General features: G+C 43.6%; 2 protein-coding genes across 3 annotated transcripts in view; one reads left to right on the top strand and one right to left on the bottom strand.

Annotated features, from left to right (window-relative positions):
• Positions 1 to 13,886, top strand: part of CCDC69 (coiled-coil domain containing 69) — a 31,733-nt gene extending 17,847 nt beyond the window's left edge. Inside the window, exons 4-9 of one of the 2 annotated variants that reach the window (XM_011371234.2) lie at positions 139 to 226; positions 8,235 to 8,308; positions 9,352 to 9,453; positions 9,919 to 10,038; positions 10,904 to 11,001; positions 11,726 to 13,886. In XM_011371234.2, the coding sequence (XP_011369536.1) occupies positions 139 to 226; positions 8,235 to 8,308; positions 9,352 to 9,453; positions 9,919 to 10,038; positions 10,904 to 11,001; positions 11,726 to 11,903 (660 nt within the window). In that variant the 3' untranslated portion in view covers positions 11,904 to 13,886. Of the gene's footprint in view, positions 1 to 138; positions 227 to 8,234; positions 8,309 to 9,351; positions 9,454 to 9,918; positions 10,039 to 10,903; positions 11,002 to 11,455; positions 11,692 to 11,725 lie in introns of those variants that run through there. The other variant, XM_023537305.1, reaches the window with a different exon arrangement.
• Positions 13,887 to 14,285: 399 nt separating this feature from the next.
• The window catches only part of LOC111746355 (platelet-derived growth factor receptor-like protein), a 20,840-nt gene continuing 9,353 nt past the window's right edge, over positions 14,286 to 25,772 (bottom strand). The window contains 6 exon segments of the mRNA XM_023537292.1: positions 14,286 to 14,501; positions 19,299 to 19,438; positions 19,920 to 20,213; positions 21,884 to 22,028; positions 22,879 to 23,109; positions 23,111 to 23,220. Coding sequence (XP_023393060.1) covers positions 14,286 to 14,501; positions 19,299 to 19,438; positions 19,920 to 20,213; positions 21,884 to 22,028; positions 22,879 to 23,109; positions 23,111 to 23,220 — 1,136 coding nt within the window.

Here is a 25,772-nt window from a genome sequence, read left to right as displayed (position 1 = left end):
GTCATTTCCATCACTCAGATGAGGGGATGGGGCTCTGATCACCAAGCTCCACAAAGCTCCAGGGGTCTGTGAGTGGATAAGTGAACTCTGCTGAACCTGTACCTACTATCTCGTCCTGCTGGGTACCCCTCCCCCTAGGTGCAGAAGGAAAGGGATCTAGAGCTTCAAGAGAAGCTGGACGAGCAGCGAAGAGTCCTGGAGGGAGAGCATGAGGCAGCCCTGCAAGGTAAGGACAGTGATGCTGCTCTAGGGGGGCATGGGAAGGCCCTCCTTCTGGTGCCATCACAGGGGCACTGCCGTTGACCCCTCCCTCCTACCTCTGGTCCACAGCATTTGGCTACTTCGGAGCTGCAGTCTGTAGGTCCTTAAACTGTCCTTTGGGCCATAGCTTTAAAAGTCTGACATCATACCTTGTTTTACCTTAGTCAAGATGGGTTTTTTCTTTCCATTTTAAAATTAATTCATATTCCTTAAAGGAAATTTGAAAAACCTAGACATATAGGAGAATTTTTAAATATTCATATTCCTTCCCCACTATAATGGCAGAGCTTACAATTTCTAATTAGGGTGATTATTATTTTTTTTTTCAAAAAACTCTTTTCTCTTATATCAACAAACGTGGTCATCATAGAAAATTTAGAATCTATGGATTAAACAAAAAGATCTTAGAACATAGCAGGATCACAGACCCTGGGTTTGAATCCTAGCTCTACCACTTACCAGCTGTATAACCTTGAAGAAGTTAACCTAATTCATAGGGTCTTTACTTTAATTTTAGATAGATAGATAGATAGATAGATAGATAGATAGATAGATAGATAGATAGATAGATAGAAATAATTTAGAGCAGTGCCTGATATTTTGTAAGATATTTAGCAAATAATTATTACCATTATTATTTTATTATCGAGAAAATTAAAATTGTGTGCAATTCTACCCAGAACCAGTCATTGTTATTCCTTTGATATAGACCCCTTTCTTTCTCTTTCTTTTTGTCTGTTTGTATGTATAGATGTATATCTAGAATATACATCTATACGCACACACATACTTTGGCGGGGGAGGAGAGAAATCGATTTTTTAAACTTTGAATTGTATTAACAACTAGTCATAAAATTCTACAGCATAAATTTTAGTAACAACACAGCATTCCAATGTGTGCCCTGTTCATTTAACTGAGCTGTTTCAGTTAGGCATTTAGGTCCTTTCAAACTTTTGCCATTGTTTACAATAGCAAGGGTACTTACACAGTGAACCCCATTTTGTAAAATCTTGGCCACATTCATGATTTTATCATTAGAATAATGTCTTAGTAGAATTAGTGCGGCAAAGTGTGTGCATGTGTGTGTGTGTGTGTGTGTGTGTGTGTGTGTGTGTACACATTTTTTTTTGGTAAAATACACATAAGATTTACCATCAGTGACATTTAGTACATTCACAGTGCCCTGCAACCATCAGCGCTATCCAGTTCCAAAACACTCTCATCACCCAAAAAGTAAACCAAATAGTCACTCCCCAGATCCCCCATTCCCCAGCCCCTGGCAACTACCATTCTGGACACTCATGTTAATGGAATCACAACCTGTGGCTCTCACTCTGGCTTCTGTCACCCAGCATGTTTCCAGAGCTCATCCATGTTGCAGCATGCATTTGCACTCCATTCCTTTTTTATGGCTGAATAATATTCCATTATTATTGGTGTGCATACACCACACTTTGTTATCCATTCAAGAGCTGATGGAAACATGGTCTGCCTCCACCCTTGGGCCACTGTAAATAGTGCCGCCAGTACAAGCACCTGCTTGAACACCTGCTTTTCAATTCTCCTGGGCATACGCCCAGGAGTAGAATTGCTGGGTCATATGGTAATTCTGTGCTTAACTTTTTTGAGAAACTGCCAAACTTTTTTCCGCAGTGGCTGTGCCACTTTGCATTCCCACCAGCAGTGCACAAGGGTTCCAGTTGTACCACATCCTTGCCAAAGCTTGTTATTTTCTGCTGTCGTTGCTATTATTGCCATCCTAGTGAGTGAGAAGTGGTATCTCGTTGTGGTTTTGATTTGCATGTCTCTAGTGACTAATTTTGCTCATCTTTTCATATGCTTGTTGGTCATTTGTATATCTTCTTTGGAAAGATATATAAGATATTTCTGGCGCTATTGAAATTGACCTTGAAAATGTTATGCCAGTTTTCCCTTTAATCATCAGTATGTGCATGATCTTTTCCCTAAATTATTTAATCTTTTCGAAACACAGTAATGATTAATTTATATGTAAAATTTTATACCCTGTTCTTTTCATTTCACATTGTATCAAACAGGTTTCCATGGAATCATGCTGCTACTAAAATGTTTATAAAGGTTAGATCTTGATTTTTCTTATTTCCTGTGAATCTAGCCATCTAGATTTTAACTACTATGCACTCAATATCTTTTGCATAAAGATGTGCCCACATTTCACATTATGTCCTTAGATTCTCAGAAATGGAATAACTAGAACAGAGGTCTGACCAATTTTAAGAATCTTGAAACATATTGCAACATTAGCACAAAATGTTTTGATGTGGAATTGAAGCCCTTGCCTTGGGACTTTGAAGAGTTTCGTTTTAATACTAATACACCCTGTGAAACTGGGCCTGACACTTAACCTCGGTTCAGTTTCTGTCTCTCAAAATCTACCTTGAATTTCAGTTTACTTTCCATATCTCTAAAACCTGCCTTCCCTACCGTCGCATGGCTATTGTGGGAAAACAACTCTGTTCTCCAAGCTTTGCTTTAATGTTCTTTTTAGCATTATAAATATATTGATAAGAAATTTTTCCTTTTATAAAACCAGAGGAGAAGGGGCTTCCTGTCTTGAATTCTCCTCATCAGTCAGGATTCTTTCATCGTTACTATTAAGTTGCTTGACATATATTGGGTGCTATATAAGCATGTATGAAATGAATGAATAAAAGCATTGCATGGGGGAAATATATGGGCTTTGTTTTGGGGCAATATACAAGTATACAGGGAGAGGCTAGTGGTGGTTTTTTACATTTGATGACCTTTATTGTCTTTTATTTTCTACTTTTCTTTTTATTTTTTAAAATATCTATAGTAAAATTGACTTGTTTTGGTATACAGTTCCATAAATTCTAATACACATATAGATTCTTGAAATCATCACCATAATCTGATACAAAACAGTTCTATCACCACGAAAATATTCTCAAGCTGTCCTTTTGTACTCATATCCTCCCCTACCCCAACCCCTGGTAACCACTGAGGTGTTCCCCATCACTATAGTTTTGTATTTTTGTAGATGTTATGTAAAGAAAATAATACAATATCATTTTTTATATTGGCTTCTTTCACTCATCATGATGCCTTTGAGATTCAACCAAGTTGTCCCCTGTATCATTAGTTCATTCTTTTTCATTGCCGAGTTCTAATCCGTTGTTCACTCATTCTCTTGTGGTGGGACATTTGGGTGGTTTCCAATTTGAGGCAATTATGAATAGAGTTCTTCTAAACATTCGCATATAGGTTTTTGTGTGGACATAAGTTTCCATGTCTCTTAGATAAATCCAGAGGTGTGGGATTGATGGATCATATAATAAATGTATGTCTAGCTTTATGAGAAATGCCTAAACTGTTTTCTTGAGTGACTGTCATTTTACATTGCTGTCAGTAATGTGTGAGTTCCACTACTCTTTCTTGCCAACATTTGTCAGTATTTTTAATTTTAGCTGTTCTGATAGGTGTGCAGTGATATTTCCTTATGGGTTAAATTTGCATTTCAATGATGACTAATGATGTTGAACAGCTTTTCTCCCGCGTTTGCTATCCGTATATCCTCTGGTCAAATGTCCTTTCAAATATTTTGCCCATTTTAATTAGCTTGTTTGTTCTAAGTGTTGAGTTTTGAGAAATCTTTATATTTGTTGGATACGAATCCTTTGTATTTGCAAATCTTTTTCTCCTCATCTGAGCGTTTTTTCACTCTCTTAAGGGTGTCCTTCACAAAGCAATGCTTTTAATTTTGATAAATTCCAATTTATTATTTTTTTAATTGATTATACTATTGGTGTCATATCTAAAAACTCTGCTGAACCCCCGGTAACAAAGATCCCCTATGTTGTCTTCCAAAAGTTTTAAGTTTTAAGTTTTACATTTAGATCTATGCTTCCTATAATCATGGGTTTTTCTTCTTTAGTTAGTATGGTGGCGTGCATTGATTTGAGTTTTCAAATATTGCCCTCCTAGCCTTGAATTCTTGGCGTAAAACCTACTTGGTCATGGTATATTATTCTTTTTATACGTTGCTGAATTTGATTTGTTAATATTTTCCTGAACACGTTTGTCTTTATCTTCATGAAGGATATTGGTCTGTAGTTTTCTCGTACCATGTGTCTGGTTTAGTCTAAGGGTAAAGATCGCCTCATGGAATGAGTTGGGAAATGTCCCCTCCTCTTATATTTCTGGAAAAGTATAAAATTGGTGTTATAGCATTTTTAAATGTTTAGTAGAATGTGCCAGTGAAACCATGTTTGGATATTTCTTTTTTAGAAATTCTTTATAAGTTCGAAGTCTTTAATAGTTATAAGAATGTCCAGGTTGTATATTTTACCTTGGGTAAGTTTGGTAGTTGTAGTTTTTCAGGAATTGGTACATTTCAACTCAGTTGTCAAGTTTATATGCATAGAATTCTTTGTAGTAGTCTTTTAAAATTGTTTTAAATACAGATGGTATTTAAGGTATCTGTAGTGATATCCCCTCTTTGGTAATTTGTGAGTTCTCTGTTTCTCTTTGTCAGTCTTGATTGAGGTTTATCTTTTTTATGTTTTTTTTTTTTTTTTTCAAAAAAACAGCTTTTGGTTTTATTGATTTTTTTTTCCATTTTCAATTTCATTAATTTCTGTTATTTTTATTTCCTCCTTTCTGCTTACTTGTTTTATATGTAGTTAGCTCCTCTTTTTCTGATTTCTTAAACTAGAAGCCCAGATTAGGGATTTGAGATCTTTTTCCTTTTCTAACATAAAGACTTAGTGCCATAAATTTCCCCCTAAGTACTACTGCATTATCTACAAATTGACATTTTGTATTTTTATTTTATTTCAGTTCAAAATATTTTCTAATTTTTCTTGAGACTTCCTCTTTGGCTCATTGGTATTTAGAAGTGCATTTCCTGCAAAATGTTTGGAGATTTTCCAGTTTCCTTTCTATTACTGATTTCTACTTTGATTCCGTTATGATCAAGAACATTTTTTATATTTTGCTCCTTTTATTATTTGTTCGGATTTGCTTTATGACTCAGGATATGGTTTATCTTGTGAATGTTTCACATGCACTTGGATGTGTATTCTGCTATTGTTAGGCTGAGTACTTCATAAATAAATCAAATCAAATTGATTGATGGTCTTGCTCAGTTCTGCTTTATTCTTACTGATTTTCTGCTTATTTTTCTACTGAATACTGAGGAGTGTTGAAGTCACTAACTAAAATTGCGCATTTATACATTTCTCCTTTCTGTTCTGTCAGTATTTGCTTAGTATGTTTTGAAGAACCATTGTTAGGTGTATGAACATTTAGGATTTGTTACATCTTCTTGGAGAATTGACCTCTTTATCATTAGTAATGTACTTCATCCTTGATAATCTCCCTTATTCTTAAATGTACTTCATCTGAGAATAGTATAGCCTCTATAGTTTCTTTTGATTAATTTTGCTTTTCCATCCTTTTACTTTTAAATAACATCTATTTAAAGTGGATTACTTATAAATGGCACATAGTTGGGGGTTTTTTATCCATTCAGATAGACTCTGTCTTTTATTTGGTGTGTTTAAATCATTTAATTTAATGGTATTGACATGGTTGAATTTAGGTCTGTCATTTTGGTATTTGTTTTCTGTCTATTCTGGTTTTTTATCCTCTATTTTTGCTTTTCTGCTTTCTTTTAGAGTATTCGAACATTTCTTAGTGTTCCATTTTAACTTACTATTGTCTCTTTTACTATATCTCTTTGTGCGCATGTGTGTATAATCATTGCTCTAGAATTACAATATATTTAACAGCCTGCTCAAACTAATACTTTACCACTTCAAGTAGAATGTTAAAACCTTACCATCATGTAAGTTCCTCTCTCCGCCCGCCCCCCTCCCCCGCCTTTTTTTTGTGCTTGTCTTATGTCTTACAGCTACGTGCACTGAATACCAGGCAATGTTATAACTTTTGCTTTTAACCATCGATCATATTTTAAAGAGCTCAAGGGAAGAAGGATAGTCCATTATATTTACCCAGGTATTTACCAGTTCTGTTTCTCCTCCTGTACTCCTGAAGTTCCAAGTTTTCCTCTGGTATCATTTGCCTTCTGTCTGAAGAATTTCTCGCAGAAATTCTTTTAGAACAAGTGTGCCGGTGGTGGATTCTTTTAGTATTCTTTCATCTGAGAATGTCTTTATTTCACCTTCTTTCCTGAAGGATGTTTTCACCGGATATAGGGTTCTGGATTTACGGTCCTTTTATTTCAGCAGTTTCAAATGTTCCTATTCCTTCTGGTCACCAAGAATTCTAATGAGAAATCCACAGTCATTCCAATTGTTTCCTCTAAGTAATACACTATTTTTCCCTGGTTTCATTCCAAATATTTTCTGTCTCATTAGTTTTCAACAATCATGTGTCTGGGTGTGGATTTCTTTGGGTTTTCTTTGTTTGGGGCTCAGTGAATATCTTTAATCTGTAGGTTTATGGTTTGCCAGACTTGGGAAGCATTCATCCATTCTTTCTTTAAATTGTTTTTCTGCACTGCGCTCTTTCTGAGATTCTGATGACACAAACGTTAGACATTTGGGGATTGTCTTAAAGGTCCCAGAGGCTCCTTCATGGAGCACTTAAAAACACATCTGCCTTAATGTCTCTGTTAATAATTCCAGCATCTGTGGCATTTCGGTGATGGCCTCTGCTGAATTTCTTTTCTCGGGCAAGTTGAGATTTTTCCCACTACTTTGTATGCCAAGTATTTGGGATTCCATGCTGGGCCATTATGGATTTATATGCTGAGCAATTTTGTATTATATCCTGGACATTTTGGATATTCGAAAATATGAGATTCTAGGTCTTGTTTAAATCTACTGGTTCAGTGGTACTTCAAATTCAGTGGTACTTCTTGCTCAGTCTTCCTGCTACCATTTAGTTTTCAGAGTCTGAAAATAGCTGTTGCATTTATTCTCTCCAGGTTTTTTTATAGCTACATTCAGTAAGACAGACTAGATGGAGTAGCAGTGTACTTTCTCCATCTTACCTGAAATCAGAACCTGTGTTGATATGCAAATTAGGCCCATAATTTTTAAAAATTAAGACTGTAATTTTTATATAGCTGATCTTATCAATTTTTGACAGCTATATCACATTCATATTCATGGACATTCTATGTCTCTGGGCACACTGTGACAGAGGCCCCTTGTACACCTGACCCTTTGGTTATATTAAAATTTTCTGTCCTCTCTATCCTATTTCTCATCCTACCACTCGTTAGTAATTTCCATGTTATCTTCTTTCGGTTGTGACAAGGTTGGCATTTTCCAGAAGGAACTTTGTAGAGGAGGTGGGATGAAAAATATAACTGTATTGATTTGGGAAATGATAAATCCTGCTCTGCACCACACTGCCCCGCCTGGCGAGCCCTTGCATGCCCTTTTCTCACCCCTCAACTAGGCCAGGCTTATCGACCTGTTTCACAGCTGAGGTAATAGGACTTCTAGATATTTCAAGTGATCTCCTCTAAGTTTCTCAGTTTTGAAGAAGCAAAATCAGGACCAGGTAGATTTTCTGGCACCAAGTCTGATGTACTTACTGCAGTTTTGTGCCACGGTTTGGCAACTAATGATTTTATGATTTGACTAACCCGGCTTACAAAATTGGCCCTATGCATTTTCCACATTGTGCTATGGTCTAAGATGAATGAACTTGCTGCAACATCTTCGTATTTTAGTCTCAGCAAGATGTGGGTGGCACCCACAATCTGGTATAGTTCACAGTTCCAGGGTATAATTCGTTTCCATTTCCATGAGCTTTTAATAAATATCTACTGTATTTCCGGCACAGTGCCAAGCCCCCAAGATGGATAAATAAGAGCATTCCCAGACTCCTGGCCTCTGTGGGCACCTGGCTTCTCTGGCCCTCATGGGTTCTGCCAGAAGGCTTTAGGGTAAAGCGTCTGGCTGTCTGAGCTCACAGAGGTCCTCTTTCTCTACAGTCCTCCGGGCCTCATATGAGCAAGAGAAAGAAGCCCTTACCCACTCCTTCCAGGAGGCCAAGACGGCCCTGCAGGTGAGAGGGGCTGGGCCATGTCAGTCTCTGTGAGTGTAGGGGAGGACCTGTCAGAAAGCAGCATGGAGCGTCAAGCAGTCCAAGCTGATGGCCTCTACCTAGGTATGAGGGACAGAGATGATTTCTTTCCATGTATACAGGCCCCTTGATGTGGCAACCAGGCTATTAGCTCAGGAGGACTGGGTTTGAGATTAGGGTTGGTGTAGTTTTCCAAGGACTGCTAGGAGGATCTTGGAGACCTCATAAGCTTGGTTGCTACAGTGTGATTAGGCTGGCGAGTGGATGAAAGAAGGCATCTGACCCAATGTGATTGGTCAGGAATTTCCTAAAGGTGGTGAGACGTAAACTAGAACCTGAAGAATGGGTTGGGATTCTTCAGATGAAGAAGGATATGAAGGGTGCTGTAGGCAGTGGGGAAAAACAGTATATTTAAAGGCGCGGAGGAAAGGGGAAAAATATGGAATATCTGTGGAACTGAATGAAGCGCAAGATGCCTGGGGTGTAAAGTATGAGTGGGGGAGAGAGCTGAGGCAAGAGAGGTAGGCAAGGGCCAAATGGGGAGAGCCCGTAAGCTATATTAAAGGGTTGCACTCTATCCTAAAGGCAATGGGCAAGGTTAGGGTGGAGGAATTTCTCGGCAGGGAAAAACTATGGAGACAAGAAGGCACCTTGCAGTTGGAGGAGTGATGTGATATTTGCCTGCAGGAGAAGGTGTGGAGAGACGAGCAGTGAGAGATGAGACTGGGGAAGTGTCTTGAGACCAGTTCGTTTGTATTCTGAATGCGGACCAAACACCAGCCTTGAATACCAGGGCAGTCATTGTCCCCCAAGGCTATGGAGAGTTGTTAAAGGGTTTAGAATAAGAGGTGGGACTGGTATATTTGAAGCAGTGGTTGAAGTGGTTTAAGCCTGCATTGTTGGTTAGGGTAGAGCAAAATCTGGCTGAAGAACCCAAAACTGATACTTCTCTGGAATGTGGAGAAGTTTACCTACAGCCTTTACCAACCAGGCTTTGATCATCTCTTTCCTGCTCCCTTCTCCAGGAGACCATTGATGGACTGACCTCACAGCTGGAGACCTTCCAGGCCAAGATGAAGAGAGTAGAGGAGTCCATTCTGAGCCAAGACTACAAAAAGCACATCAAGGTAGGCGACAGTACACCTGGGGGCCTTTCCTTCTGGAATTGCCAGGAAGGCCAGGGTCTGGGCAACAAGAAAGGTCAGTCCCTCTTCAAGGATAAGGCTCAGGCCTGACACTCTTACCTTCACAACAGACTGGAAGAAATAGGGTCCCCATGTCACTAAGGGGAAAAGTAAGGCTCAGAGAGAGGCATGTGGGATAGTAAAGTGCTCAGGCTTGGGATTCAGCAGGAACTAGATGCAAACAGCAAACCTACCACTTAGCAATAAGCCATGGTTTCCTCATCTGTGATGCCTCGGGGTGTAATTAGGATAGAATGAGATAGAGCATATTAAGCATTGACCACAGGCCAAGAAAGGGATGTGACTTCCTAAGTCAAACAGTAAATTGGAGGGAGAATGGGGAGGAGGGATGTAGCCCGTGCCCCTCTGTCTGCTGGTCTGACGAAGTCACTCTATGTCCCCGTCTAGGATTACGGGAGCCCCAGTCAGTTCTGGGAGCAGGAGCTGGAGAGCTTGCACTTTGTCATCGAGATGAAGAATGAGCGTATTCATGAGCTAGACAAGCGGCTGATCCTCATGGAAACAGTGGTGCGTGGGTTGAAGTGGATGGGGGGATGCGGCCTCAGGCTTCTGCTTTCTGGGTATTTCCTCTGTCAGATGTGCAAAGGGTAGGTTCTTTGATGAGGCTCCCACCAGCTTTGACCTGCCACCCATGCTGGCCCTTGAGATAGCTGAGCCTGGTCTGCGGCCAATGTGGGTCAAGCAGTGGCTCCTTGTCATCTGGGACCTGTACTTCTCTTGGCCACTAATGTTGCTCTAACTTGGGTGACATCAGAGCAGTTAGCCTGGCTAATTAGGAGGGGCTGGCAGATGTCACATGTCAGGCAGGGGCTGAGGAAGACTGAAAAATAAGACAGATATGGGAGGCTAGAGTCAGCAAGGACAGGCCTGGGGAGCGGCAGGCATTGAGGACACAATTGGCTTTGTTTCCAGAAGGAAGGCCTTGGAAGCCAAGGGTTGAATCTGAACAGAGATTATGTTGCTCTGGAAGAAGTCTCAAAGGTCCTTTGTGTGCCACACAATCAGACCATCTCAAATGTTCTCAATAAATTTTGTTCAACCATTTCTATGGCATAGCATAACAGACATACTTTTATTTATATGTAGCTTTTCTCTTATGAACTGATAGGGATACTGGATGGTAGTGGCTGTATTCTTTTATCTTTTTTTTTTTTTTTAACATTCTCATGTGGCCAGATCAAAAGTTGGCAGCTCTCTGTTCACTCCTTAGTTGTTGTTGTTTTTTTTAAAGTAATCTTATTGCTCTATGAAATGTAACATTTGGTCTAGAATGAAGCAGTGTTTTCAGTGACCACAGATAAGAGAGAGGTGACCGCATGCATTGTACCATGTGAATTTGGTAGCTTTCAGAGCTCATTCTAATTTGTTACAGAAAGAAAAAAACCTGATGTTGGAGGAGAAAATCACCACCCTCCAGCAGGAGAACGAGGACCTCCACGTCCGAGGCCGCAACCAGGTGGTTGTGTCAAGGTAGCTGGCCCCCTGCTTCCTTTCCTCCGTCCCCACCCTTTTCGCCAAAATCTCCAGTTTAGAGTCCGAGAGACGCCCGGGAAATGGATTCACAGGTGGGCCCAGCCCTATCCTAGGAATGTGGCTCCTCTTTTGTTAGGAGTCGGGTGTCCCTCGGGACCAGCTCTTCCTGGAAGCCTAAATCAAAGGCCCTGATTAGTATCTGTTTGTCCCCATCCTGGCTGAGTGGGCTCCATGGGGAAGCCCAATTTGGGAAGAGAAAACAGGAACTTATAACTCAAGAGGCCGATAGAGTGAATGAATGTATATGAATGAATCAGTTCTAAGGGCTTAGTAAATGAGAGCTAATATCATGTGTCAGACATAATTTGTTGAATACTTTACATATGATCTAATCCTCATAATTAATCTAAGAGCTCCATCCTAATAGTCTTATTTCCATCTTACAAATAAGGAAACTGAAATTCAGCAGATGTACGTGACTCATCCAAGGTTACGCAGCCAAACGATAGAGTAGATTTGAACCTGGAGCTGTCTGCCTGTGAGGACCATGCTTCTTGGTCAGCAGATTGAATCACTTGTGTTCGACGGGGCAAGATGGGGCAGTGGGGACCCTGTAGCAGGCTGGTGGCCCACATAAGGAAGGTGTCCTAGAGCGATGGGTTGGTCTCTGCAGCCACTGGAGACCCTGAGAGGCAACCCTGGCCTCTGTCTGCATCCACAGGCAGCTCTCGGAGGACCTACTTCTCACCCGTGAAGCCCTGGAGAAGGAGTCGCAGTTAAGGCGACGGCTCCAGCAAGAGAAGGAGGAGCTGCTGTACCGGGTCCTCGGGGCCGATGCCTCCCCCACCTTCCCCCTGGCCTCAGTCACCCCCACCGAGGTCTCCTTTCTTGCCACATAGGCTCAGGTCCTGGGCAGCCATGATACCTGTGGTCACGGCTTCCTCTCCAGGACTTTCCAGAGAAGACAGCAGGGGTGAGATGGGAGCCAGGGTGTGTGCCCATGAGCCCCCGGGGGCGCGGGCCATGTAGAATCGCCCATGGAGTTTCGGAGGCCCCAAGAAGCGCCTTCCCTTGAGTTGGCCCAGGGAACAAGCAAGAGGAGTCCTTTCCTCCCATCCTTCTCTCTGTCCAAATCTGGGAGTTCTGAGGCTTTTCTCAGGGGGAGACTGTGCCGCTTAGGCCATCTGACAAAGAGGACACAACCTCCTTGTCCTAACGTGTCAGCTTTGCTGCCAGCTCATCACCTTACTCCTAGATGTCCCCACTTCTGCCCTGGCCTTCTCTCAGCCTCAGTTTAAAACAGTTGGGGGAACTGAACAAACGACTCTTGCGTTACTACGGTGTCCCATTCGAGGATTGTCCGAAGGTCAGACTCAGAGCTGGGGGGCAGGGGAGGAAGTGGGCCAAAGCCTTTGAACCAACTGGGAAAGGTGAGCAGCGGGGAGGGGGTCACTGGAGGCCCTTGGTGCTGGTGGTGCAAGGGGCTGACCCAGGTGAGGAGGGGCTGGGCAGGGTGTCGGCCTGTCACTGCTCAGGGTCCCAGAGTCTGGTCTACCCAGGGGTTATGGCCAGAGCTCCTCCTCCTTGACCAGGCAAAGTTCACTCCTCAGCCCTCTGATCCCTTAGTCTCAGTGCCACATGGGCACCAAGGCCACCTGGTGGGTCTGAGCATACTCCACAGCCAGAGCTGGAACCTCAGCCCTGAACAGATGGGGAAAACGAGGTAGGGAGTGAGACCCACAAAGCCAGGACTGGGACCTCACCTGTTGTCCAGGTCTTGTGCTTTATCTTTCTCCCTAGGCTCTGGGAAGATCAGATCTGTGACAGTCTTTCAACCCCTTCCTTTATCTGTCCCCCACCTATTCTGGTCTTTTACCCCTGCTCTCCACCTTCACTCCTTCTACCACCCCTGACCCCAGGCCTCTGGAACCTGGCCCTTCGTTTCCTCATCGGTGCAAAGGGGTGGCTGGAGTAACCCACCTCAGCAGCTCTGTCCAGCCCTGACATCTGTGGGTTTAAGATTATTCTCAGGAAGTCAGGTCAGCAGGAGCCTATAATAACCCTCCCCTGGCACAGAGCATTTTAATGAAATGCTTCCACATACACCCCTCTCTCTGATCTGCATTCGCTCCTTGAAGCAGGTTCTTATCCCTCTTCAGCAGGAGAGCAGACTGAGATCACAGGAGCCACAGGGCCTTGCCCGAGGCCCCAGCCCCCCACTCCAGCCCCCAGACCTGGGCCAGCACATAGGAAAAGTCAGTCCACTAGAACTGAAGTTTCCTGCATTGTCCCAGACTGCCTCCGTCGTCTGCTTCTACTCCTGGGGGTTTATCAGGTCTAGGGGAGTCCCGAGCTGAATCTCTGGCCATGGGCAAACAGGTCATCCGGGAAGGAGCCTTGGGGCTGCTCTGGAGTGAATTACACTCATGCTTCCTCACGTAACTTTTCCCAGAGCCTGTCTGGGATACGCTGGGTGGTTGGACATTAATGGGCACACCCAAGAAAAGAATCGATGGCCAAGTGATTTGAGAATCTCTAGATTCAATCAAATTAAACAGATCTGTAAACTGCAGGACTTCTCAGAACCTTTAATATGCTAGTGTACATTGCAAATTCCCAAGAAGGAAGCAAAGTATTCAGCATTTCCTAAACTTCTTTGACCAAGTTTCTACCCCAACACAAGCACTTCAGGCTGCAGAATGCCCTTTAGAAAGCATCGTTTTAATGGGTCGTAGCTGGGCCGGAGAAGGGGCAAGTTGTGGGGAGCAGGGTTCCCCTCAGGTCGCCTATGGTGGATGTAAGGGGATAAACTTACTAGGGTGACCCTAGCCTCACCCTGGGACAGACGAGCTATGAAACTAAATAGAATGCACAGTATCATATTTACTTGGTCTCTGTGTTTTCCTGGGAGAGGGAGGAGGCGGGTCCTCTTGATGACCTCTGCTAGGGGTAGGCATCTTTGAGAAATAAGTTCTGGGTCATGGGTGACTCACCAGAAATTCTGGGCTCCCTCCTTGGGTACTGGCACTGCACTGGCCCTAGCTTTGTCTAGCCTCAGGACCTGGGGTTGGAGCTCAGGCTGGCAGAACAGGTCAGGGCTTGAAATGAGGCTGCGAGGCTGAAGTGAGGTAAGAAAGCAGAGACGGAGAGTGTAAGGGGTTAAGGCTAAGGTTCTTTCTGCCCTGCGAAGTCACCTCCTTGGCATAAAAAACACTAATATTCACACAATTGCCTATTCTTGCTTCTGTTCCACACATGGGTGCCTGTAGCCAGGGAGGGAATTAGGGAGAGGCAGGGGAGACTTGAGGACTTTGGGTCACACAGACATGGGTGGTAGCAGTCCCAGTGCCCTGAAGTTTGGTGGCCCGACAGGTGTAGATGCCAGCATCCCCAGCCCGGGCCTCTTCCACGTACAGGGTGCTCCCTGCCTCCTACTGTACCTGGCCCTCCCGGCGTACCACGTCGGCCCGTTCATTGGTGTAGAGGGGTCGGCCCAGCTGCAGGGATAAAAGATAACTGTCCGTCCGTTGCCCAGATGCCATCTCTGACTTGGGTACCAGTGGGCAGGTAAAACTCAAGTGACTTTTACCTTCAGGGAAAAAAGAAATGACTTGTCCAAGATCACACATCAGTGGCAGAGCACCTGAAAGGCCAGGTTCTTTGTAAAAAATTTGAAACTCCTCAAGTCTCTGGAGAGAAGCTGGAATCTCCTCCCCTACTCACTGAGTTGCAGGAGGTAACTCAGCCGAGAGCGCATCTCTTTGTGGGTTTCGTGGTAGTGTGGTTCTGTGAGGATGTTAATAAGTGCTCCCTCCTCTAAGAGAGTGGGGAGTTGGGAGTCCATTATCAAAATTGTCTGAGAAACACTGAGTCAAGCAAAGTTAAATAGGGGAGACTAAGACCACTGGGTCTGTCCCCTGTGCAGGTGGATTTTGAATCTCCAAGGCAGGTGATGGTTATGAGGCAGTGACTTCCTAGGAACACTTTTCTTTGTGGGGGGGGGGGGGCGGTGTATTCTGCTATTCTAAGAAACAAGTTTGGGGAGATGCTGGCACAGTGAAGCCATCGTCTCCCAAACATCTACATGTTCTTTTCCCCTTATTGGGTCTCGGCTTTCACTTTTGACAAGTGGGAAAGTGACCCCCCACTATTTCTGTCCTAAGGCCAGGGGCGGGGAGCTCACCTGCATCATGTCTTTGCTGGGTCAAGCCCTCCCTCCAAGGCTCATGTCAAACTTCAGCTCTTCCAGGAAGCTCTTCTAAGAATTCCTAAAATGACGTTTCCATCATGCAGAGTGACAAGACTCATTTGTTTCTCCTCTTATAACAAGTTGGACAACTATAACTCAGCAGAGACTCCCTGTTCAAGGTCCACACATAGGGACATCTGAAGGTGAGAGTATTGCAATGACTAGGGGAAGCAGGACAGACGAAGGACACACACAGTGGCTGCAGATGCAGTTCGGCATCCACTGTGTCTCCTCCAGCAAGCATCCTAGCAGTGGAGTTGGGCTTCAGCCCTCACACTAGGGCCTGCAGTGTGAGAGAGGCAGAAGCGGTTTCCCTCTGGGAAAAGGCATCTATCTCCCTTCCCCTTCCCCGTTGCGGCAGAGCCAGGTAAAGGTGGCTGGGAAGCACAAACAACACAGCAGTGCCAACAGCCATTGCTGGCAGGGAGGCGGAGCTGCGAGATCGCAAACTTGCCTCCCCTGCCCTACTCATCCTGGCAGTGGAGACGCCTCCAAAAACAGTGGGTTAGTGGGCATTAGAAAAAAGGAGGTAGCTCTGGGAGCTCTTAAAACCAGTTCTCTAACACCCATGTCATTCCCCCATGTCCTTCCCTGTAACTGAGGCAAGCTGGTCACAGAGGGGACACCCATCGTCCCAGTAGGTACCAGCATTTTCCTCAGCCTAAGTGATGCCACTCCGCAAGCTCAGAGGTGCGAACGGTGCAGGTAAGAAAAAACTTGCACTATAGCACCATCTACTGGCAAACAGAAGAAAGCGCCCTACCTATCAACCTGCAGAATTGTTGAGAGCAAAAGAGTATCTAAACAAGAAAAGAGCTCACGACCTCAAATGTGCAGCCAGAGAAACAATCTATCAGATAGCACGGACAACCAAGGTATCCTGGGAGCACAGAAGTAAAATGAAAACTCTCCACAAACCAAACTCAAAGTCATGGAATACTGTGATTTAAATGACAGAATTCAAGATTGCAGTTATGAAGAAAACTCAGAAAGGTAGTTAAAATGAGCTGAGGAATAAATGAACAAAAGGAGTACTTTACCAAAGAGATTGGAACTATAAAAAAAAATTCTGGAGCTGAAGAACTCAATATCCATTGCTGTCAATTAGGTCTGTTAGTAATAAATGAGATGAGGAATGCAGTAGAGAGCACTAGAAATAGACCAAACAGATGGAAGAGAGAATTGGTGAGCTCAAAGATAGAAGTCTAGGAATAGTAGGGGACCTGAATAACCAACTGACAGCAATAGATAGATCGTCCAGATATAAAGCCAATAAAAAAATATCTGCCTTAAATAACACTTTAGACCAAACAGATTCATTGATCATTTATAGAACTTTCCAGCCCAAACAACTTGAGAATACACATTCTAAAGTGCACATGGAATATTCCCTAGGATAGACCATATGTTGGCACACAAAGCTAATCTCAATAAATTTAAGAAGGTTGAAATCGTACTAAGCATATTTTTCTGACCAAAACAGGATGACACTGGAAATTAATTATAAGAACACCGCTGGAAAAACCACAAATATGTGAAGATAAAACAACATGCTACTGAACAACTATGGAGTCAAAGAAGAAAAAAAGAGATCAAAAGATACATAAAGACAAATACAAATTAGAATCCCCATCAAAATCCCAATGTCATTTTTTACAGAAATAGAACAAAAAATACTCTAATTTATACGGAACTACAGAAGACCCCAAATAGCCAAAGCAATCTTGAGTAAAAGAACAAAGCTGGAGAGATATCACACTCCCTGACTTTAAACTATACTATACATCTATAGTAATCAAAACAGTATGGTATTGGCAGAAACAGAGACACACAGAGCAATGGAACAGAATTGAGAGCTTAGAAATAAACTCACACATACATGGGCAACTAATTTTTGACGAAGGTGCTGAAAACATACAATAGAGAAAGGAAAATCTCTTCAATAAATGGTGTTGGGAAAACGAGAAAGCCACAGGCAAAAGAATAAAACTAGACAGCTATCTGACACCATATATAAAAATCAACTCAAATGGTTTAAAGACTTGAATATAAGACTGAAAAATAAAAATACCTGGAAGGAAACATAGGCACTAAACTTATGGACCTTGGTCTCAGAGGAGTTTTTGTAAACTTGACCCCAAAGGCAAGGGAAATAAAAGAAGAAATAAATGAATGGGACTACATCAAACTAAAAAACTTCTTTACATCAAAAGAAACCATCGACAAAGCAAAAAGGCAACCGACTGAATGGCAGAAGGTATTTGCAAATGATACCTCCAATAAGGGGCTAATATCCAAAGTATATAAAGATTTCATACAACTTTACACCAAAAAAAATTAAATCCAATTTAAAAATGGGCAGAGGATCTGAACAGATATTTCTCTCAAGAAGACGTGCAAATGGCCAACAGACATGTAAAAAAGATGCTCAATATCACTAATCATCAGTGAAATGCAAATTAAAATCACGATGAGACATCATCTTTCACCTGTCGGAATGGCTATCATCAATAAATCAAATAACAAGTGTTGGCGAGGATGTGGAGAAAAGGAAACCTTTGTGCACTGTTGGTGAGATTGTAAATTAGTGTAGCCACTATGGAAAACGGTATGGAGATTTTTCAAAAAATTAAAAATAGAGCTGACATTCAATCCAGTAATTCTACTTCTGGATATTTACCTGAAGAAAACAAAAACACTAATTTGAAAAGATATGTGCACCCTTATGTTCATTGCAGCATTACTAGTATTAGCCAAGATATGGAAGCAACTTATATGTCCATCAATAGATGAATGAATGGATAAAGAAGATGTGATGTATGTGTATACACACACACACACACACACACACACACACACACACACACATTTGCAATGGAATATTATTTAGCAATAAAAAATGAAATCGTCATTTGAGACAATGTGGATAGACCTAGACCTAGAGGGTATTATGCTAAGTGAAATAAATCAGACAGAAAAAGACAAATACCAGATAATCTCACTAATATGTGAAATCTTAAAAAACAAATGAATAAACAAAATGGAAATAGACCCGCAGATATAGAGAACACACTGATGATTGCCAAAGGGGAGGGGGTGGGGGAATGGGAATTTGTAAAACACACAAAAAAAAACCCAATCGAAGTCATTTTAAGAAAATAAAAATAAAATCTGAGACATTTAGACATTTTATATTTCTGATAAGAGTACATCTTCTAGCATTACTAGAACATCTTATTCCCAAAAAAGAAAAAGAAAAGAAAAAGAATTTCTGAAGTAATCAGTATTAGGCACAGCCCTTCCCCGATGTTTGAGGGTGATGAAGGTAAATTCTGTGAGTGGAAAGAGTATCACCACCCCCACCTCTCCAACACCCACAGCAGGTGCCCGGGAAACAGTTGCTAATGCATTTGGTCCATCACTCATCACACATACACCCAGCCATAGGGCCTGAGTACTTGCTCAAGCCCCATTTTCATGTGATTTGGGCCAGTCTGGTCTTAGCTTGAATGTCACCTCAGAGAAGATGCCCTGAGTGCTCTATTTTAAGTACACCTGATTACATTCCTGTTTTATCCTTGACGTAGCACATAGTATTCTCTAGATGATTGTTCACTTCCTACTTCCTCCTCCCCATTTAAACTATAAGCTTGCAGAGAGCGGAAGCTATCTCTTATTGACTCATCGTTGTAGTCTCAGCACCTAGTACAGTATCTGGCATATGGTGGGTGCTCGATAATTATTGTTGGATAAACTAACAAAGGAATGAATTACATATTTTTATATAGTAACCTGAGAAGTAGCTCTATTTGACAAATGAGGAAACTGAGGCCCAGAAAAGGGAAGTCACTTTCCTAAGGTCACTCAGAGAAGCAGTGTCAGAGTTGGGACTAGAATCCAGGTTTATCAGATTCCCAGTCAAGTCATGGTTCCACTTAATTGAGATCATTCCTGGCCCTCATCCTAATCCTTCCCTCCCACGCCCCTGCCCCAATATGCCACCATATAGACACAAACTTACAGCCTCCTCTTACCCTCTGCTTACCTTCTGCCCTGGATATTCCCAGCTGAAGTCCACAGCAATCTCCAGCTCACCCGGAACTGTGCAGGTCACACTGAAGTTCTCTCCCAGTTGGACTGATGTTGCTGAAGCTTGGATGGTGGGTTTGGGTGAGGAAGATGGATCTGCCATGGAGAAGATGGGAGAGAAATGGGGAAAAACATGTTGAATTTATTGTTAGAATGATTGAATGGTATGGGTGAGATGGTTAAACCGATAGAGGATGAAGGGTTGAGGGGGCTGAATTGATAGAGGATGTGCGAATGGGTATAATGAATTAATAGAAGATGTGTAGATGATGGAACAGTTGATCTGGTGGAGATGGGTGAATGGAATGATTGATTTGAGGGAGGATGGATGAATGAACTAATGTGACTCGACTGAGAATGAGTGGATGGACAGAAAGGCTGAACTGATACAGGCTAGTTCAGTAGCTGATTGGCTGGCTATCTGGACAAGACGTTTGAATATATGGAGTGATGTTGAAAGGTGGTTGGCTGTTTAGAGCTCCAAAATCCATAGAACTTAAACCTGAGGTTCCCAAAAGAGGCATTTCACCCCATATCCTTCCCTGCCCTGCCCACCTAGAGCCTTAGGCTCACGCACAGTTGATGTAGATCAGCAGGTACTTGGTAGAGATTTGTCTCATGCCACCTAGGCTGGCCAGGCAGAAAAGAGAACCAGCCAAGGAAGCTCAGGGCCGGTGGATGGTGAAGCCCTTCTTCACTTCAAGGGAGAGGTCTGTCCCATCCCCTGGGACCTCCTCCGGGGGGAACTCCCGATGCAGCGTCACCTGGGCCAGGGGGTTGGTTATCTGGCAGGGAAGCAGGACTGATTGATGACTGCGTAACTGCACCACCTCATAATAATTCTCTGTGGGGACAAAGAGCTCTTCTGGGTCTGGGAAGGAAGAAGAGAGAGAGAAGAATGAGCTTGGGACAGATTTGTTGTATCTAATGCTCTACCACCACCCATGAGCATGAGGTCCCTCGTGAGGACTTGAAATTCCACTCTCCCTGCCCATCTCCATTCTCCGTGTTCTTTCCCCTTTGGCAAGGAGTCCTGGACTGGGAGCTGAAGGCCAGCCTGCTTGTTCTAGCTTTGTCATTAGCTTGCTGTGCATCTTAAACACTCTCTTTTCTTCTCTGGTCTTTAGTATCTTTTTTCTTCCCCCCTCTTTAATTCCCTTCCCCTCCCCGACTTGCACCCCTGACCTATGGATGTTGCCGTTTCCCCTTAAGAACTGAATCTCCGAAGGCGGGGCGATCTGCGAAGGCGGGGTGTCTCCTCCCACACGCTCACGGCACCCAGGGCCTGGTGCTGGTCTTTAGTGTCTCCGTTTGTACAATGAGGGGTTTCAGAAGGCTTGGTCTCCAAGTGTCCTCCTCTGTGAGGAGTGTTACAGGAAGTACTAAACTTGAAGTCAAGGTGTCTGGTTTGATTCCGAATCCTGCCACCCACTAGCTGTGAGATCTTAAGCAAATCACTTTCTTATTCTGAGCCTTGATTCTTCCTACATGTCAGATAAGAGCAATAATCCCATTCTGGCCTACTTTGCAGAGTTGATAAGAAGCAAATGAGATACTAGATATGAAGCACCAAGACTGTGGGAGACAATTGTTCATCAAACTCTTTCAAGGTACTATTAGTAACGGTCTCAGGTCAGAGTCTTGGATACACAATGATGCAGTGAGTAGGAACTATCTGGGGCCCGGCTTTCTAGAGCATTGCTGTCCAGTAGAACTTTCTATCATGATGGAAATGTCTGTATCCGTGATACAGATATACGTTGTCTAATACACGTGGCTATCGGGCACTTCAAATATAGCTAGTAAAACTGAGGAACTGAATTTTAAACGTTATTTCATTTCAATTCCTATTTAAATAGCCACGTCGGTTCAGTGACTTCTGTATGTGACTCTAGAATGAGACAAATGCAATGGTTAACCTTGGCTGAACATTAAAATCACTTGAAGTGCTTTTAAAATAACTGATTCCTGGGTACCAACCCCAAAGCAAGTAAATCAGAACCTTTCTCGTTGAGAGGAAGGAGTGTCACGGTATCAGTAGTTTTAAAGTTCCACAGGTAACCTTAATGAGCCACTAGAGTTGGGAAGCACTGGCTGCTGGTTTCCAAATCCTCCCAAATATAGGACTTCCTTGTAGGACTTGTTGGCATTCCAGGGTTCCAGACTTCAACCAGACTTAACGGGCAAGGGGACCAGGAATCTGTTTTTAGCAGGCTTCCAGGTGACACTGATAGTCGGGGTCAATAACCTCTAGATTTAGTAATCACCACTGTTATGGTTGGATTTGAGCAAGGGAGACACTGCTGAATCTAGAAGAGTCATCTCTTCCCTCTGTTGAACAAAGCTGGACTCTATTCTATGACTCCTCAGTCTCCATGGGATTAGCCATAGAATCCGAGGATGTCACAAGACGGATCTTGGAGAACCACTAGCTCAATTCCCTCATTTTACAGGTGGGAATAAGGGGAAGGACTTAAGACAGTTATGTTTGGAGGACTTTTCCTAGACTGGAGGTTCTTGGAGACCCTGACTCTGGGGCACCAGTGAAGAAGATAAACGTCTGTTCCTGATGGTCCTCTCCTTCCACGCACGCGGCGTCCTGACAGTGCCGAGCACAGCAGCTGTATTCCCCTGTGTCCGCACCTGTGGGGTTCACCGGCTGTAACCGACTGTGCTGGCTGAAGTGCTTGAGTCTGAAAGACAGTCGGTGGGGCAGGGGTGGGCAGGAGATGGGGATGGCCTGAGACGCCTAATGGCATCATTTCATCGGCTGACAATCCTCCTCCTCAACTTTCGTCACCCCGCCCGCCTAGTCTTTCCCCCTTTCCCAGTCTAGCTGTCAGGATTTGGACTGGCCCCGCCCACAGTTTCTGATTGGCTCGACCATCTCTCAGGCCTCATGAGCAACTTCTAGTGGGTCCATCTACTCCCGGTTGACCTTGCCCACACATTTTAAGTGGAATCCCCCAAACTCCTTTGTGCTCCTTGGCTCTTTCCTTTTGTCCCTTTGTTCAAGCCAGCAAATGCCTCCTAAGCACCTCCACCCGTCAAAGGAGCCAGAGCCCCAGGAAATCTCCCAGCCTCTGCCTGATTTTCTTCTGTACTCGGGCGGGCAATGCTGGTAGGGCCAACTTTGCCTTTATTTCTGGCTTCCCTGTGATGGCTCCCCTGACAGAAGGGTGGCCTCCAGCCGGACACCCAAGCACAGACAGGTCACGCAGTCAGCCTCTTTTGCCTTGCCATCGTCACCTTTCTCCCTACAGGTACTTTTTGCTGCCCCCAGAATTGACATCCCAGGATCGCGGGAAGCTTTGTCTCCTGTTGTGTAAAACCACTATGCATCTGATGGGTCTTGCGAGCCCATCTTACTGTTTCTCTTAGGGGCCTATAGTTGTACTTAACAGGATGCCCAGTGTGAGTTCTGGGACATTCTAATCTTTTTTTAGAAAAAAAATTGTTAAAGTGCTTATAAAGTGCTGCCCAGCATCCTCTGACCCACCCCTGGACCCATTCGGGCTGCCACGGGAGTTCTCCACCCCATATCTCAGGCGTCCCTCGCCCTCCTCTTCCAGGTACGCGGGCACCCTTCCCCGGCAGCGGCAGCGCAGCTCCAGGGACTCCCCAGCCTGCAGGCTCAGAGAGTCTCCCACCTTCCAGAAGCAGCCCCTCCCTAACACCTGGGTCAGGATGGAGGAGGCCAGGGGCCCCGGGGCTGCGAGCTCCAAAGATAGCTTCATCCGCAAGGATTTCTGGCTCCGGTCCAATTTGTTTTTTTCTCCCGCCTGGGGCTCCTGAGGGCTTCACTTCACCAGGGCTGGGTGCTTTGAGGCCCCTCTTTTTCTGAGCCTTTGGAATTCTGACAGGCTCCTGAATTTCATCTGCAGGAAAGACAGGATGGGTCAGGGGTCATCAGCTTCACCATTCGCCTCGAATTCTGTCTTTTCTTCACCCCAGCAGTTGACAGAACCTCAGAGTTCTGTTAGGACCTTTTACATTTTTATTACTACTACATAAATAATTGCCACTCTTTAGCGAAAAATTATAAAATAATTAAAAATACAGAGGAACCAAGAAAAAGAATTAAATTTGCCCCTAAACTTACCAACCAGAGATAACCACCATGAATATTTGAAGCATATTTTCTCAAGGCTATTTTAATGCAAATAATTTAAATAGCTATTTTGTTAAAAAATAAAATGGAACAATACAATAGATATTTTAACCTGCATTTTCACCTAGTAATGTCACGATTTTCATTCCATGTCAAATATGTGTGCACCAACACTTTTAATGACTCGCATGATATTTCCTGGTAGGGGTGTATCATGATTTATTTTTTTGTTGTTGGGTATTGGATTTTTCACATCTTGGCCAAAGTAGACAATTTTGCAATAATCATCTTGTGCATAAACTTTTAATCAGATTGCTTCCTTAGAATGAATTTTTCACAAGTGGACTGCTGGTAGGCTATGGAAGGGAACTTACACATTTTCTTGTCCAAGTTGCCACCAATATTTCAACACCTCCTAAAGCATGCTCCAAAAGAGGTCGCTTAGCCTCCACTTAGATATGTCTAGTGATGGGGAGGGAGCTCAGTACTGAACAACACAAATAGTTACCACTGATGGAGACTACAGTGTTTGTGGAACAGTACTAGCCCCTTTATATACATTTTCTTATTTAATTCTCTTGATGACTGCAAAGCATTATTCCGATTTTACAGATGAGGAACTTGAGGCTCACGGAAGCTAACTTTCCCAAGGTATAGTGCTAAGGAGTAGAAGACCTTGAACTCAAACCCAGGTCAGCCTGACTCCAGGGCCCATGGTAACACTACCAGTGGCATATCTCAGTGCCAAATGGCTCTGAATGCTAAGAAATCCTTGCAGATATTGACCCACTATCTTCAACTTTTACCACTGACCAATTTTTTCTTCCCTGTGGGAGAGGAAGCAGAATCATTCCATATGTCTGTCTCCCACCCAAACCCCAAATCTTTTCTTCATACAGAGAAAGTTATGCAACTTGCACCAAGTCCTGAGGCTCCTTTCCTTCCTAGTAGTTCCCAGATGCTCCCTTTTCTCTATCCGCACTGCTAACACTTCTCAGTCCAAGCCCTGATCAGATCACATACAGCCTATCATTGTAGTTCCCAATGAACTAGTCTTTTTGCCCCAATCTATCTTATACACAACATCAGATACATCTTCTTAAACCAGCATGTCACAAAAGCCTTGGGCCACCCCATCACTGGTGGGAGTGTAAGGTGCCAATCAGGGCAAGGTGGCCGGAATAGTGTTTGGGCAGCATGAATAGAAAAGGTCCCAGTGGAGTTAATCAATTGTCCTTTTTTATGGCCCCCAACCACCATCACCAACACACACAGGTACCCAAAGGGCAAAAACAAAACACAACAAAATAGAGAACCAAAAGAGCACTTTCAAAACCGAGTCCTCTGGGTCTCGCGATTGTTGTATGTATCCTGTACGTATCTCCTTTACTCACGTGACTACCACACTCACAACACCTCTGACACCAGGTACGTGTGGGTTTTTTTCTACACCAGCCAAACAATTCTCTGCAACACCACTGGATGTTTTACAATTTAATTCAATTCCGACACTATCTACCTGGGGAGAGCATCAGACTCCACAGGTTAAGCCTTGTGCCCCACAAGACCGCATCCTTCTCTTCAGATGCCAGTCTCAAGTCCCAGGTTGTCACCTGTGCTCTGACAAACCAGCTATCAATCAGGGTTCCCACGACCCCTTCCTGGGGATTGATAATTTGCTAGAATGGTTCACATAACTCAGGAAAACATTTAGTTACATTTACTAGTTTATTATTTTAAAACAGATGATAAAAGATAAAGGTGACCATCCAGGTGGAATTGATGCACAGGGCCAGGTGTGTGGGAGGGGCGCAGAGCTTCCGCGCCCTCTCGTAGCACACCACTCTCTCAGCACCTCCATGCGTCAGCACCCCAGAAGCTCTCCGAACCCCCTGCTTTTGGGATATTTATGGAGGAGGTTTCATCACACAGGTGGGATCAGTCATTAACTCAGTCTCAAGCCCCTCTTCCTTCCCAGAGGATGGGGGTGGGGCTGAAAATGCCAAGCTGCTAAGCCTGGCTTGGGCTTTCTGGTGACCTGCCACCATCCTGAAGCCATCCACGAGCCCACCAAGTGTCACTTCATTAGAACAAAACATGCTCCTTATCACCCAGGAAATTCCAAGAGATTTGGGAACTCTGTGGGAGGCACCGAGGTAGATCAAAGACCAAATATTAAAACAAAAGATGCTCTTAGTGTTTTTATCGCTTAGGAAATTATGATGGTTTTAGGAGCTTTGTGCCCAGGAACCAGGGACAGAGACCAATACATATTTTGTCTATTATTTCACAACAATGTAAAAGGTCTCCCTGGTGTCC

Source organism: Pteropus vampyrus, unplaced genomic scaffold (assembly GCF_000151845.1).
Source record: "Pteropus vampyrus isolate Shadow unplaced genomic scaffold, Pvam_2.0 Scaffold185, whole genome shotgun sequence".
NCBI classification, from domain to species: domain Eukaryota; kingdom Metazoa; phylum Chordata; class Mammalia; order Chiroptera; family Pteropodidae; genus Pteropus; species Pteropus vampyrus.
Note: the sequence above shows the minus strand (reverse complement) of the source record. Positions and strands in the feature narration are given on the sequence as shown.